This window comes from Sturnira hondurensis, unplaced genomic scaffold (assembly GCF_014824575.4).
Source record: "Sturnira hondurensis isolate 20B ecotype Veracruz unplaced genomic scaffold, ASM1482457v3 Scaffold0006505, whole genome shotgun sequence".
In the NCBI taxonomy this organism is placed as follows: domain Eukaryota; kingdom Metazoa; phylum Chordata; class Mammalia; order Chiroptera; family Phyllostomidae; genus Sturnira; species Sturnira hondurensis.
Window position 1 is genome coordinate 6,388,738 of NW_028079136.1, and position 15,389 is coordinate 6,404,126.

Below are 15,389 nucleotides of genomic sequence, written 5' to 3' on the forward strand. Positions count from 1 at the left end.
CAAGGCACAGCAGGGACAGGATCTGAGGAGGGAAGCCTGGTCCAACCCACAAGGAATCCTCGCCTGGCTCCACCACTGTGCCCTCCCTCCACTCTTAGCCAGGACACCACCCCTGCTTACATATTTGAGGAAGAGGTGAAGCTCTCGGTGNTCCCAACACAACCAGGCACTGGGAGGCCCCCTAGGCTTTTCCCTCTAGCTCACTGAAGGCTCTGCCGGGGTCCCACCAACCTACACCCATGCCCTCCACTCTGCCCGGAGCCCCTGGCCTGCCTCCTGTACACGCCGCACGTTTCTTACTGAGGCCACAGTACAGTGTAGGGAAAATGGCACCTACTCATGAGTCAGGCACCTGGATATGATGAGTTTCAGTTCTGCCACCTGTTAGTTTTAATCTCCTCATGCACACATTGGAGCTCGGAGCTCCACAGGGCTGGTGTGGGGATTAAATGAGACAATCCCCGGAGGGCACCTCACACGGGCTCTGACACACAGCAAACACAAACACTGCATATTATTAACACTGACCACAGTGTAAAGTAGAGCAGTGAGGAGGCTGAAGCATGATTGTGCCATGGTGTGGGCCACCGGAGGGTGGGGGGGCAGCAAACAATAACCGAGATGTTACGGCGAGTTCAAGTCCCGCCATCTGTCCGATTGCAGGAACGGCCCCTGACTCTTATCTCACCCCCTCCCCCACCTCCAGCCACCTTCCGTTCTGGGCCATTCACCACAACAGCCAGGATGGCGTTTGCCTAAAACGCCCTCGTTGTCCACGTTGTCCCTCAGCTTGTTCAAACCTTTCTGGTAGCTACACACACACACACACACACACACACATACTCAATCACCCCACCCCAGGACCCCAGCCCCCCAGCACCTTTCCTGCCTCCTTCCTTGTTAGAAATCATCTCCATAACCTCCCCCAGATAATGAACTTGCTTCTCACTGTCTCCAGCTACCTCCATGCCAGGCACACAGAGCAAGCGACCAGCTCCTGTCCCCCTTACGCCCTTTCTCATTGGCCTCTCCTATATCCCTCCTCCCCCTCTCTCATAACTAACCAGATACAGAAAGTAAGTAATCTTTTGTGGGGCTTGTGTGCTTGAGGTGTGAGGACTGTCTTTCTAGGTAAAAGCAGGAGAGCTGAAATGTCTGCCTTTCTACAAAAGACAAAGGCTGCTGCCCAGTGCTGCTGGGGCAGGATCCAGTCTTTCCAGCCCCACTGGCCAGGAGGCGATTCCTCAGTCCTGCCCCAGCACCCACCCCCTCCAGAGCCGCCCCTGAGGGGATAGGAGGGAGAAAGTGCTGTTTTAGAAATTCAGCCTCTTGGGGCTGGCAGTGCCTTGCCCAAGGCACAGCAGGGACAGGATCTGAGGAGGGAAGCCTGGTCCAACCCACAAGGAATCCTCGCCTGGCTCCACCACTGTGCCCTCCCTCCACTCTTAGCCAGGACACCACCCCTGCTTACATATTTGAGGAAGAGGTGAAGCTCTCGGTGATCTTGGGGGTTGATTGTGGCCTCAAAAAGGGGCAGGAAGATGTTTTCCAGCATCTTCCCAAAGTTTGGCAGCAGCTTCTTTGACCTAAATATGTCACTGGGGAAAGCGAAGATGATGATCAGGGTGGGCCTGACAGCCCCCTCGGCCTGTTTGAGGCTGACCTCAGTCACTTCCTCAGGCAGCCCATGTCACCATTTAAACACCCAGAGTGAAGGCAGAGGTGTGGCCTGAACACAGACCCTCCCTCTCCTCTCCAATTCCCTGCAACTTCTGCAACACCAGGCACTGGCTGGCGAACGGCACCTACCCAACCCATCAGGGAGCCCTCTCCAGCCAGAGGCCCCCCTGGGAGAGGGCGGAGTGGCTCCGGCTGACCAAGGGTCTGAGAGATGAGTCCTCCTATCGCCTAGTGATCCAAACTCTCCGCCACTCAGCTCAGTTCCCCTAAACTACAAGCCCCAGCCTGTCCAGGGCCAGGAACCCCCATACCAGCCAGACAGGGGAGGGCAGTGGCGGTCTGAGTCAGATCCAGGGAGAGGGCCAGCAATGGAGGCCACTCACCCAAAAGGACATCCGCATCCTGCAGCGAGAAGATGACAGGCAGTCGTTCCCGCCAGGCATTTGCACATGTATGTTCTTTAAAGAGTAAGAACTTGCCACAGAGACTTTCTGCTGACCACCCCTTCCTACAGGAAAAGCCCTGGGGAGAAGAGGCCTCAGTCGGCACTGGAACAGGTCCCACCTGTCAGTAATGCGGACTCAGTGGCCCGTGCAGGACAGGCTGGGGCCCCAGAGAGCTCAGGCAGACAGCAGGCCGCCTCACTTACTAGATCCGGGGCACCTGGATGATCCAGCGCATGTTGGGTGAGTAGACCTTGTGCTGGATGAACCAGCGGGCCAGGCTGGGCCACTCGTCAGGGCTGCGGCCGTAGATGGAGAGCCGTGGCTCTGAGTACTGGTACTTGCTCTCCTCCAGCTCCCGGGCCACCTCCTGGCACCAAGAAGAGCTCCGGTCAGGCCGACAGCACCCCAGCTGCTGGATCCTGCCGCTCCCTCAGCCACCTGCTCCCAGGCTGGAGGGGCCTCATCTACATCACCCTGCTGCTGAGTGCGTACTCACTTGCCTCAGCAGAGGCTCCCTCCGGGAGAGAGAGGCCTGGGGCTGGCACCACCGCATGTACAACCAGGCCAGGCAGCAGACACGGCTCCACATGGAGCTAAGCTGCTCCCAGCCAAGTGCAGGCTGCCAACAGACAGGGCAGCAAGGCTGGACGCTGTGAGTGCTCCCGTGGTGGATACCCTCCCCCTGCCCTTTCCTGCAGTGGACACACGCAGCACCCACCTGCCCAGGCTCGGGAGCTGGCAGCCAGGGCAAGAGCACTGGGCTCTGAGCACCTTGACCTCACTGGAGCTGGACAGTGGATGGACAGGGAGTCGGGAAGGAGACAATGACAAAGAGGCCACACATGCCCCCACCTCCGATGCTGTCAGGTAGCTGAGGAGGGCTTGGAGAGGCTGAGGGCTCACTCACCTTGACCATCCGAGCAAAGTACTCTCCTCCCAAGTAGTTTTCGGTTTTCAAATACAGGTCCCGCAGCTCACTGGCCCCCACAGGGTTGTATTTCGAGTTGAACTTGTCAAAGCGATGGAACGTCTGCCGGCCCTGGAGAGAGGAGGCCACCAGGCAGATTCACCACGCCGTTCTGCGGCCAACACGCACTTTCCCTCTCAGGCCTTTACAAGGTGGTCTTATACACAGCCACCCTGAAAGATGTCTTCTATGTCAGTTCTTGCATAAACTCTTGGAGCGCCCTGGGGCCAGGCCCATGTATCCTCACTCGGTCAGCCTGGCTGTCCTTCTGTGAGGCCCTCTGTGAAAGAGGACCAGGCAGGGGGCCTTGTGCCCTGAGCCACTGTGGCTCAAAGCACCGCCGAGTGAGCAGAGAGGACTAAACCACTGAACAATCAATAACGTGTGTCCTGTTACTGCGTAGACTTCAGAAGGCGCTCTTTCCACCTTATGTCATTCTTCAACACAGACTTTTGTACTGTGGTAAAACATACACAGCACAAAGTTTACTCTCATAACCATTTTAAATGTGCAGCTCAGGAGCGTTAAATACATTCACGTCGTTGTGCATCCAGCATCACCGTCTGTCTCCAGAACTCTCTCCCTCTCGTAAAACTGAAACTCTGTGCCCGTTACACAAGGACTCCCCATTCTCTCCTTCTCTCAGGCCCCGGCGAACTTGCCAGTTCTAGGCACCTCAGACGAGCGGCATGAAACACTGTATCCTTTTGGATGTGGCTCCTTTCACTGAGCATAATGTTCTCCAGGACCATCCCTACTGTGGCTGGTTTCAGACTCTTGTCCTTTGGAAGGCTGAGAAACATTCCACCGCCTGGGCGTGCCACATTTTGTTTTTCCATTCCTCTATTGATGGATATGTGGGCTGCTCCTGCCTGTGGGGCATTGTGAATAATGCTGCTAGAAGCCTTGAGATGAAAGTATCGGTTTTAGTCTCTGCTTTCAATTCTTTGGGGAACATACCTAGGAACGAAACTGCTGGACTCTATGGTAATGCTATATTTAACTTTCTGAGGAAACTCCATACGGTTTCCTATCGTAGCTGCACCATCGTTTAGTATTTTAATAACTTGGAAATGTCGGTAGGCATGTGGCATTCACCATTCTATAGGCAAGGAAATAGGAATGTAAGTGAGTTGCTTAAGGGCACACGACTCCTCAGTGACAGAAGTGGATTAGAACTGGGACCTGCTGACTCCAAGTGGCATGCTCTTGCCCCTGTGTCAGGGCTGCTCCCTGCCTCGCTGGTCTGAGACCAAATGATCCCTCACCGTCTCCATGGCTAGAAGAGAAGGAGCTGCTTACACACCCAGCTTACACACTCAGCACAATTATGGCTCCGTTTCAAGGGGCTGAGTCCCCAGCCAGGACCGCTGGAGGCGCCGGGGCGGAAGCTCACTCACCGCGTGGACGTCCAGCGAATCCACGGTGAGGTCATAAGGGTCCATGTGCAGGCTGTCAAACACCTGCCGCAAGGTGATCTTCCGGCCCTGCTTCTCCGTCACAATTCGGTCAGGCTCCGTCTGGTACGTGTGCTTGATGAAGCGTAGCAAGTGCTTCTGGTTCATGCAGGCAGCCGCGTGGATGTGCGTGTCCACCTGCAACACAGAGCCCGCCGACCCCTGAGCTGGGGCACCTCCGCTGGCAACAGCAGGTGGAACTCCCAACCCTTGAGAGGGAGCACAGAGCCTCAGCACCTTCTGGGCCATGGAGGCGCCTGCCACCAGTGCCTGGATGCCCCCTCCCCATTGCTTCTCTAGACACCGGGACTGGTCTCCTTTCCTCTGGCCTTGCTGCCCAATCCCCCTCCTTCTAGTATCAAGAGATCTTTTTAAATTGCAGGCTGGATCTGGCCACTCTCCTCATAACAAAACATCAATGCCCCTCACGTCTTCAAGATTAAGCTCAAGCTCCTTAGCCTGGGATTCCAGGCTGACATCAAGCCCTATCTCTGCCCTTCCCTGCCCTGTTTCCTGCTCCAGTCACGACTGCATTTCCGGGTGCCCGAGGCAACAGGCTCTCCCACACCACGTCACGTTGCCCACGCATTTCCTTGGCCTGGCATTCCTTCCTTTTTACTCATCGCTCTCATCCACCTGGAAGTTTCCTACAACCTCCACTTGAAAGCCAGTCCCGATTCCCCAAGCACCGCTGATGAGCCTCCCTTCACCCAACCCGGGAACCTGGCACAGGCTCTCCCTGTGCTGTGCATGTCCTCCTGCTCCACTCTATTTTCCTGGCTCCCCTTCATTAGACTGGGAGCTCCCCAAGGACAGGGATCATGTCTGAAGCATTTAAGTCTCCAGCACCTTCCCCAGAGCCCAATACGATATATTAGTTAAACCAATGCATGGATAAATAAAGAAATAAACATGTATAATGGGCCCCAGTACTTTTGATAATATCCACATGCTCATATAACACTGAGAGCCCACAAAATCCCACTCTACCTACCAACCTCTCTTAGAACCCCCAGAGCCTTCCCTTCGGCTATCAGCGTCAAAGAAACAGAGCCCTGGCCAAGCTGAGGACAACCTAAGGTCACAGCAGGCCTTCTGGCTCCCCTTCCAAGTGCCAAAGGGCTTAAGGGAGGTTCCAGCAGGTGGCAGCAGCCTCACAAGCCAGGGTGCTGATGGCTGCCCCACTGCACTCTGCAGTCACTTCTGCGCCTAACCAGGCACTGTGCCAGGCCTGGGAATGCTGTCCACGCCGACCGGGCATCTCCAAGTCATGCCAGGCCAGACATTTGATCTACTGAACCTGTCTCAGCATTATACCAGCCAGCCCACGTCACTCATCAAGGAAGGGCCTTCCTGCCGTTAGTACAGGAAGACAGACCACTAGACATCAGAGAAAAGAAACAATTCCAAGCACCAAAAGCACAGTACAAAGACTCAGGCACCTCAGAGATGGGCTGGGCTCATGTGGCCACAGGGGAAGGTCAGCTTCGCTTAGCGCAGCCAGACACAGCTGGGCTCAACCACCTCAGTGTGACTCAACACATTCTGGGTTTTCCGGTCATGACCTCTTGCTTACCAGTGACACACTGCAGGGGTACAGTACATCTTTGCTCCCCTGAGTCACAAGATGAGGGAGGAAAACAACTGGACAATCCAGGAAGCATCCAACTTCAAAATCTCCAAGATGATTATTTGGAGAACACGTAAAAGACCTCACTGGATGTCAGTGTTTTCACTTCACTGGAAGATCCGAGCGCATTCCTTCTTTCTCCTAACATTCAGGTCTACAAAGAGCAGCAGAATTTCCAGACAGGGAAGGCCGATGTCTGGCCCCAAGGCCAACAGTGACTGTTTCCATACCCATGCAGACATCAGTAATCAATCACAGCACCTTTTCACTACGCTTTGGGAGCAGCCTGAGGTAGTCACTCCTAACTGGTTGTTTGGCACAGAAGATGAAACCTATTTGCTATCCCTGATACAACACAAACCAGAGTGGGCAAGGCCTAATTCCACCCAACTCCCAAGCCGCAAACATACTCAGTTTCTCTTTCTTAGCTCAGAGCAAAACACAGTTGTCTCCATGACACAGTCCTGCCAGTTGGGCCTCATAGTGTCACAGCCCATGACATGCTGCAGTGTCGCAGGTACTATCACAAACACCACCCACATCGTGGCCACGCGCAGCTCCGCCGAGCACGGCCCTGGCATGCCCCCACCACGCTGCCAGCCACCTCGGAACGTGGGGGCCACTCTGGGTTTCAGGAAGTCAGCTCTCCTCCCACAGAAGCAGCCCCCAGGGTAAATAAAATCCTAGGAACTAACTTCAGAAGATACAGACCCCAACCTTCAGGGCATCCTAGCTCCAGGAGATGTGCTGGGATGGAGCTGGGATGACACAAACTCAGGATGACTAAACCAGCATGACGCACACCAGACTATCACTTTCTGTCTCGGAATGGCTGGGCTCATCTGCACGTAGATGACTTTTCAACCCCCTCCCTGGATCTCTTTGTTCTCTTCCCCTCTCCCTCCTTATAAACACCTCTGCCTCCACTGAGAGGTGGAGATGGGCTATGTGACAAGAGTCCCCCATCTTCCAGGTGGCCAGCATCTGCAAATAAATGACTTTCCTTTACATCAGCAACTGCCTCAAGTGTTAGCTTCTGTAGCAGTGGGCAGCCAGACCTGAGTTTGGTTATAGTGTCACAGACAGGGGTCAAGGCCGTCTCAACCCAGACAGCAGATAACCCCAAAGTGACAGAGAACCCTGAGGATCGGCTCTGGGGTGTAACAGAGCCCCACAAGGAACAGCTCGTCAGCCCAGAACACCCACTGGGGCCCCCACTCAGAAGCAAACAGGGTCGGAATTGGTGCTGCCAGCAAGGACCCCTGGTCCCAGGCCCCACTGCTGGCAGCAGTCAGGCCCGGAGCATTCACACACAGGGGGCAGGATGACATGGGGCCTGGGTGCCCATCTGGGCACGTGCTGGACATTCAGGGTGCACTTGGGCAGGGCCAAGAGGAGCTGGTGTGGACACCAAGGCACCCACCTGTCTGAACACCTAAGGCTCACAGAGAAGCTCAAATGGTGCTTGAAGGTGAAAATGCCAGGTAGGTAGTGTCTACACACACCCTTTCACCTCCATCTGGTAATCCCCAAACACTCCCACAAGACTCACAGACCATGAGCTGAAGCCAGGCTCTCACTTCTTAAGGACTCCATCCAAGTGGGAGTCCATGCCAGACGCCAGGATGCTTAACAGACATGATCCCGGGGCCTCCCCAGAGGGAGCCTCCTGCCTACGATTGCTGAGGGCGGCCAGCCAGAGCTGGGCTTGCCCAAGGGAGCCACACCCTCCTCGGCCCTGCACTCCCTTATCAAAGGTGACCCAGGGAGGGGGCAGTCCTCCAGAGGTCCCATCTGGGACAGAGGGCCCTGAGGAGGTGATGACTCTGCTGTGATTCAGATATGATCATTCCTCTTCCAGGCAGGTGGCCTGATCCCATCAGCTTTTCTCCCAGCTAATTACCATATAGCAATCGCTCCCCGCTTCCTCTGAGAAGCCCATGGGCCCTGCAAGATCCAGAGCCCCACACACCTCCGCAGCCTCCCTCACCCCAGCCTCTCCCAATACCTGAGCTCCAGCCACGCGGCACTACTGCAGTTATGCCCACACAGGGCTCCACCCCTCTCCTCTCTAACACCACTCTCCCCCTCCTGGCATTTGCGGTGCCTTCACCTCTGCCTCCTCCACCTGGGATGCCATCACTTCCTTTTCCCAAACCCACCCTCTTCCTGGCTAAATCCTACTCTAAGTCATCTCAGTTCCAGCCACTCCTGTCACTATTGACGTGGAACTTCTTATGGACAGGAAGTGACTCTTGTTCAACATCAAATGCCCCATGCTTAGCACTAATGCCTTGCATTGCCATATATTAGTTAAATGGAAAAAAATGGGAAAGCCAGAGACCAAGGTCACTCACCACATGAGCCCAGGCCAAGCTCTCTCAGAGGGTCTGCAGAGAGGGAGCACATGATTTTAAACACATCTGACCCCAAAGGAAGCAAAAGCACAAACTCCCAAGTCCAAAGAGGTCAACCTTTTTTCTCCATGATGAATTTAATACATCCTCCACCTTCACAGTAACCTGGCCTCAACTCACGACCAATTAAGAGGTCATGCCTATTTTCCAAGCAAGAGGGCACACTCCAACAGATACACAAGGTGGGTACCAAGCACCGTCGGAGGCACGGTGGCCTGATGCACAGAAGGCAGCACACCCATCATCCTTCTGCACATCACATCACACTGCTCTGCCCAAGGAAGGCCACACAGCAGGCCAACCCCAGACGGGCTCAGCACATGCCAGTGGGTTGAGAGGGTCACTGGGAGGGTTCTGCTCACTGGCCCTTGAACGTACCTTTCTCACATTATAGAAGTCTCGGTGAGGGTTACTCTTCAGCTCTTTGAACTCGGACATTTCATTTAACATCTCGTGAAGGCCAAACTTGGATTCCAGAAAGTTCAGGCGTCGGTGACAATACGTTTTCCTGCAGATTGGGATGGGGGAGATACCATAGTGGGAAGTCTCATCAAGCCCTCCAGTTTGGGGACCTTCACTGCATGCTGGGGCTGACCCTCGGGTGGAAGGTCAGGATGGAGAGGAAGGCTGAGGAGGTTCCAGCTCCCCACCAACCCACCTGAGCTGTGTAACCACATCCATGTGCTCTATGACATGAGCGGGCAGCTGGCCCAGGGCAGTGGAGCTAACTTTGCAACCTCATATAAGTTCCTTCACTTCCAGCTCTACGTACTTAAGCAATTGATCTTGAGCCTCTACTTCCCATGAACAAAGACAGAGTGGGCAACGCCCAAGATTAACAGGAAGGTTAAATTGATTTATGCACGTGAAGGGCCCACCTCTGGGCAGAGTGGACACTCAATAAATTTCCCTCCTTCACCCTTTCCTTTTGTTTCCCTCCCATCTACCCTCAGCCACCTGTAATTCTTTGAAAGGAATTTAACTTCTGCCCAGGAGACCAATAACACAGTCGAACTCTCAGGCATGACCTGACCACCTTGGCGAGCAGAGAAATCACCGTCTGACCAAAAGGTCTCTCCCAGACCCCAAGACCCAGGACCTCTAAACTCTGAGGTTTGCATTGTGGACAGAAGGAAAATGCAGAGATGTTTGTTACTAAGACACAAATCTCTGCTAAAAGCGATGCCCCCACCAGCTGGCAAAAAACCCATGGGGGGTGGGGTGCTCTCTGCTTGAGACCAACCGCCACCGCACACCCAGCCCGGATGCCTAGCCACACGCCCGTGTCCACGGCCAAACGGAACCTGCAGCTGCAGTTGTGCCACCTGCTTCCTTGTGCTGCCCCAACAGCAGCCACTCAGACTTTCATAAAGGGCCCCAGAGAGGCGCACAGGAGTGTCTCAGGGTCACAAGGGATTTCAAAGGTCATCTCACCCAGGCTCTATGCCAAACAGGATTCTCTGTAAGAGCCCCACCTTCACTGTCTTCCCCTCCCTCTCAAGGCTTTCCCTCAAAGGTCCTCACACGGCCTGAGGCAAGCCTCTCAGGAACTGCCCCTCCCCCTCCCAGGTCTTATCTGCCCTCAGATCAGCGTGGCCAAGGGCCACCTGCCCATCCCCCTCAGGCCCATTCTCCTCTCTTAGATACTGGCCTCAGGTCCATTCCCAGCCAAACCCAAAAGGCAGGGCAAAGAGAAGTTCCTCAGGGGTAACCAGCACCCTCTCCCTCCCCCAGGCCCCTAGTTCTGCCTGGGCACACACAGCACTGCCACTCGGTGTCCAGTCATGCTGGACATCCATTGCTGACTAGCTTAAATGCTCACCCAAAAGTGAGGGACCAGATTCAAGAAAACAACCTCTTGCCAGGTTAGTACAAGCCAAGCCCACAAGCATCACAGGGGTGTCATGGCACAAAGCTCCCAGACTCCCTGCACTCTCCCCTCCAGAAACAGAAAACCCAATAATGGAAGCAACAGTCTTCATCGCTCCCCCACCATCTATAGAAATGGCCTGGGCTCGTAACTGCAAGGCTGTCACCATGCCTGGGAGGAAGCTCCACCTCCACACATGCAGGACAGGTGAGACCAGCTCTAAGAATATGCCAGCCTGTGAAGGAGAATTGTTGCAGAAACCCACAGGGCACTGGGTAAAGGGGAAACCACTCTTTCTGGGATGGTTTCAGGGCAGGAACACCCAGAGCAAAGGGGTGACCTAGATGGCTTCTCCCAGCCCCTTACCTACAGAAGAGCACCCATACAAGGAGAACAAGGAGAGGCAGACTGGGGGAAAGCGGGCTTACGTGGGGCCATCAGTGATGAGGGCCAGGATGTGGCTCATGTCCACCGTGTAGGTCTCCAGGTCGGGATAGGGCAGGCTGTGGGGCTCCTGGCACTCCAGCATCTCCGGGTTATCGTACACAAAGAGGATGCCCCCCTGCATGCGGACCAGGTAGCCCAGGTTGGGGGGAGCATCATCTAGACAGTAAGGGTCTTCCTGGGGCAGTGGGAGAGGGTGGAAGTCTGCAAAACAGGATTGAGTGATGGCCAAGTGCCCTTGACCTCCTGAGCTCACGTGAGCTCCAAAGTCACATTCTCAGTGAGGCTTGTCCTGGTCAACCTATATAAAACCCAACGACCCCCACCCACCCCCACCCACCCTGGCATTTCACACCCCCTTCCCTGCTTTATTTTGTTTCCCTAGCACCTACTACTATGTAAAATAATTTCACTTAGCTATCTTGGGTAGTATATGTTTGTTTTGTTTCCCATTTCCTAGGGCAGTCCCTGGAACACAGCTGGCAAACTTTTTAAATTTAACTGGAATGAGCTGAAGCCTGCTGGGCACTTCAGGGCCACCAGACATTCTAACACGGTAGCTGTGTCTTCTAATAAGACAACAGACAGCAGCTGGGAACCCAGGAAGCATAACTGCCCCAGTCGCCCCACATCTTCCTGAGCCCAGGGCGGCCAAGGGGCTAGGTAAGGAAGCCCCCTGCTCCTTCCCCAGATGAGCACGGCCTAGGGCTTGTGTCCCAGACTGCAGGGCATGCCCACGGCAGAGCTCTCTGTCCCCACCACTACGGGTTGAATTAGCCCACAGGAGGTAAGAGTACTTTTACTCTTGGCTATTTCCCAGCTATGAGACATTGAGCAAACCACTTTACCTCTGATCCTTTCTGCTCATCTGAGGATTACACCCCCCTGCCTTAACAGCCTGTTGTGAGGGCTGCAATAGAGGGTATAGGAAGATGCTTTGTAAATAGCAATGCCAAACACATAAATTATAGGGCATTCTTATGATGACTTTTCCTAGCTCTTCATAGGCTTTCTCTCTCTGACCAAGGAACAGGTTCTGCTTAATAGCAGTGGACCTGGAGGCTTCCCCTCTGTACATCAGCCAACCCCACATACAGTCCAGCTGCCCAGACGCCAGCCCAGGCAGGAGGAAACCCTGGAGTCTTCATCAAAGGAAGCAACCCATGTGGGGTGCCCTGCGTGGGAGTCCCCCGTCAGTGCTCAGAGTGGACTGCGCCTGGAGCGGATGTGAGGCACCATGGGCTGAAGAGCTGGGAACTGATGTGCCCCCACCAGGCATGGCCACAGGATGCTCAGGAGTCCCTAAGAGGTGCCAGTGGCCTGCGGGACAAAGACAGTATAACCGCCTCCATCCCACCACACTCCTGCCCAGGACCCCCGGGTACTCTGGTTTGTATAAAGTGCACGTTTGACAGCCAGTCCTGTCTGCCTTTGCCCAAAATGTGGCAGGTGTTACCAACTTCCCTCAGCCAGACAGGGAAGTGAGTGCAGAAGGGCCGGGACGTACCCAGGGCCCCTGGGGGTGATAGATGCTCCCAGACCAGGTCTCAGAGCTTCAGAGAAGCCAGAGATGGCACCAACTACACTCAGGGGGCAGCCCATTCACAGGCCCTGGCACAGACCACTAGGCCCTGATTGGGTCCCCCCACCAAATCTCAGTATCCATGTTTCCTATTGTCCTCATTCGCATCGCTTACCTACAGTCTCTGCTGCTCCTGAGCCCTTCGCAGGCCAAAAGGATCCCTCCAGAGACCGTCCTGCTCTCGCTGGCCTCCCCTCCCCCAAACTCCGCAGCATAAACAAAGCTGCCAGTCATCCAACACTCACTAGATGCCAGAACTGCGCTGAGTACTTCACCTGCACTCCTTCACGTGATCCTCTTAGGAGGCCCAGAGGGTAGGCATTGTTAGTATTCCCATTTTACAGCTTGAGAAACCGAGGTTTGGGGAAATCCTTGCCCAAGAAAGTGGCGGAGCTTAGATCAGAATATAAGAAAGTAGGTTTGACTCCAGAACCTACTTCTCCTGCCCCAGAACACGCCCGCTGTACTTACCCCCACCCCACCAGCAGTGAGGCATTTAATGGTTGAACGTGTTGTTTCAAATACCCAACATGAGACTGCCTGTCCCCCTGGAAAACTTCCCAAATCTGGACTGCCTTTCCTCTCTCTCCTACCTTCCACAGCTCAGCCCTATGCTGGGTGCAGCACAGAGACTCATTCTTGGGGAAGCCAGCAAACTCGGTAGGAGAAACCAGGATCAGGTCCCTGCCCTCACAGCACCACCCGGGGGAAATGCATCCAGCTGGTGAAACGTCCCACTTGAAACCCCACCTGCAGCCCAGCGGCATACCTGGGAGGGCCTCTGTCGGGGGTGCTGTGTCCACCTGTGAATGACCCAGGTACTTGGCTGTGGTCCTCGGGAAGCGGTGATAGGCGAGTCGGGTGTACTTCTCCCGGATCATCAGGGCCTTGGCCAGGCTCTTGGCCGCCTGCTCGTAGTCCTCCACAGTGATCTGCAGAGGGAGGTGCGCAGAACAGCGTTCCCGCAGCCAGCCTGAGGCCGCTGTCCTTAGCAAGGTCTGCTGCAGGGCTGGCCCTTGGCTGGTAGCTGGCAACTTGGGTTTCGGAAGCATTCCCACCGTTCCCTGACTAATCAGAGCGGTTCACTGTTTACACAAACATTCTGTGTACACGAACACTCTGGTTCAGGCTGAACATTTCCTTCTGGGAGCCTGGAATGTGGGGTGTGCTATGCAGATGTGTGACCAGCTGCAAGATCTTTGGGCGCTGAGCCTCTAATGAGCCTCTATGGTAGATGACACTTCACACATATTGTCACAATGTGATGCTGAGGAATTAAGCATGTTCCAGTGACCTCACTGGGAGAGGGTCTCCTCCTGACTCCACCTCAGGGGCCTGTGCCCTGGGCTGATTTTGCTCTGTGTCCTTTCACTGTAAGAAATCCTAATGAGAGTTCAGCTACGTGCAGCATCCTGGGAGTCCTCCTAGCAGATCACTGGCCCCGGGGGTGGTCTCAGGGACCCCCAACACAGGAGGAGAGTTAGGGCTGCTGGGAGGGAAGCAGGTACTCCAGTCTGCATGCCCCGAGGCTGTTGACTAAACCACAAACCTGCTGCACCTAGCAGGAGAAGAGGGAAAGCCTGGACCATATGCCTCATGAGGGTGAGTATCATCATTTTCAGCTGAGAAAATACATGGGCCCTTTGGAGGTAAAAATAAAAACTTCTGCACGGTCAGTGTGCCGCTCTGCCATCCCCGGGCTTCAGGTTCATCAGTCATCACCCCAGGTCACTCCGTCAACGAGCACTAATTGACAGCGTCACGTGCCAGACTCTTTCTGTAGATCTCATCTGGTCCTCACGGAAACCCATCTCACACACAGGGGACCAAGACCCAGAGAGGATAAATCCCTCGCCAGGAAGTCCCAGGATCAGAGTCCGATCTGCGCGAACCCCAGGGACCGAGGAAGTCTGCTTTCCCAGGGCTGCTGGCCGTCCAGAGACGAATGAGATGAAGCCCCACCTTTCGGTGGCTCACCTATCTTAGACTGTCTGGGAAGGACGTGGGGCAGAGTCCAAGGGTGCCCGGGAGACAAGCAGCCAAACTGTCACACAGCGGATAGGTGGTGCGGCAGAGGAGGGGCAGAGGCAAGTGGGGAGAAGCGTTGGGGGCTGGGGGGCTGACAGTGTCCTTCCTCCTCTGCTCTAGTTAAAAAGTCACTTTAGTTTGGGAATATTTTAAACACACGGACAAGCCCTGAAGATACTATGTCAAACACCCATGTATCTTCCTTCCAGAGCGAACAATTTTAATATTTTTCATCATCGTTTCAATCTCTTAGATGTATGAATGAATAAATCACCACAAACACAGCTAAAAGTTTGCCCTCCTCCCTCCCCCACACCACTCCATCCTCAGAAGAAGGCAGTTGGCATATATTTTCCATATATGTTTTTATACTTTTACTAATTCCTTGTTTTTTGCTAAGTGGGTGGCTTCTCTGTTCCTGACCCTAGTGTCCCCATTAATGTGTGTTAATTCCATTTTAGTCCTTCCCGTGGGTAGCTTCTGAGAGCAGCGGGAATAGGTGAGCAGATACAAACACCTTAGACAAAAATATAGCCCTGGCGACACAAAGCCAAACACGCTGTCTGCAGAGCCGATGGACCTGGCACGGCCAGGCTCAGGCCACAGCTGAAGATACCCCAGAGGGTGCTCAGGGCCACACAGGACCAGCAGCCACCAACCAACCTCTAGCCTGACAGCAGACCCCCTGGAGGCCAAGGAGATCTGCAAGGTGAGCCTGCCTGTCATAGACTTGTAGCTCTCTGGGACCAGCGGCCCGGTTCAGGGGCCCCACCCCCTAGGACATGCCCCATGTCAGTGTCCTTCCACTCAGCTAGCTGTCAGCCCACCTTGACTCTCCGGAGGCTGGGCGAACACCAACGCTCCTTGT

At 54.7% G+C, this 15,389-nt stretch overlaps 1 protein-coding gene across 6 annotated transcripts in view; it reads right to left on the reverse strand.

Moving 5' to 3' along the window:
• The window catches only part of AMPD3 (adenosine monophosphate deaminase 3), a 45,672-nt gene that overhangs the window by 10,529 nt on the left and 19,754 nt on the right, over nucleotides 1-15,389 (reverse strand). For all 6 annotated transcript variants that reach the window (XM_037050075.1, XM_037050077.1, XM_037050074.1 and 3 more), the window contains 7 exons: nucleotides 13,263-13,425; nucleotides 10,896-11,115; nucleotides 8,976-9,105; nucleotides 4,494-4,688; nucleotides 3,034-3,165; nucleotides 2,330-2,493; nucleotides 1,472-1,598 (listed from right to left, as the gene is read on the reverse strand). In XM_037050075.1, the coding sequence (XP_036905970.1) occupies nucleotides 1,472-1,598; nucleotides 2,330-2,493; nucleotides 3,034-3,165; nucleotides 4,494-4,688; nucleotides 8,976-9,105; nucleotides 10,896-11,115; nucleotides 13,263-13,425 (1,131 nt within the window). The remainder of the gene's footprint in view (nucleotides 1-1,471; nucleotides 1,599-2,329; nucleotides 2,494-3,033; nucleotides 3,166-4,493; nucleotides 4,689-8,975; nucleotides 9,106-10,895; nucleotides 11,116-13,262; nucleotides 13,426-15,389) is intronic.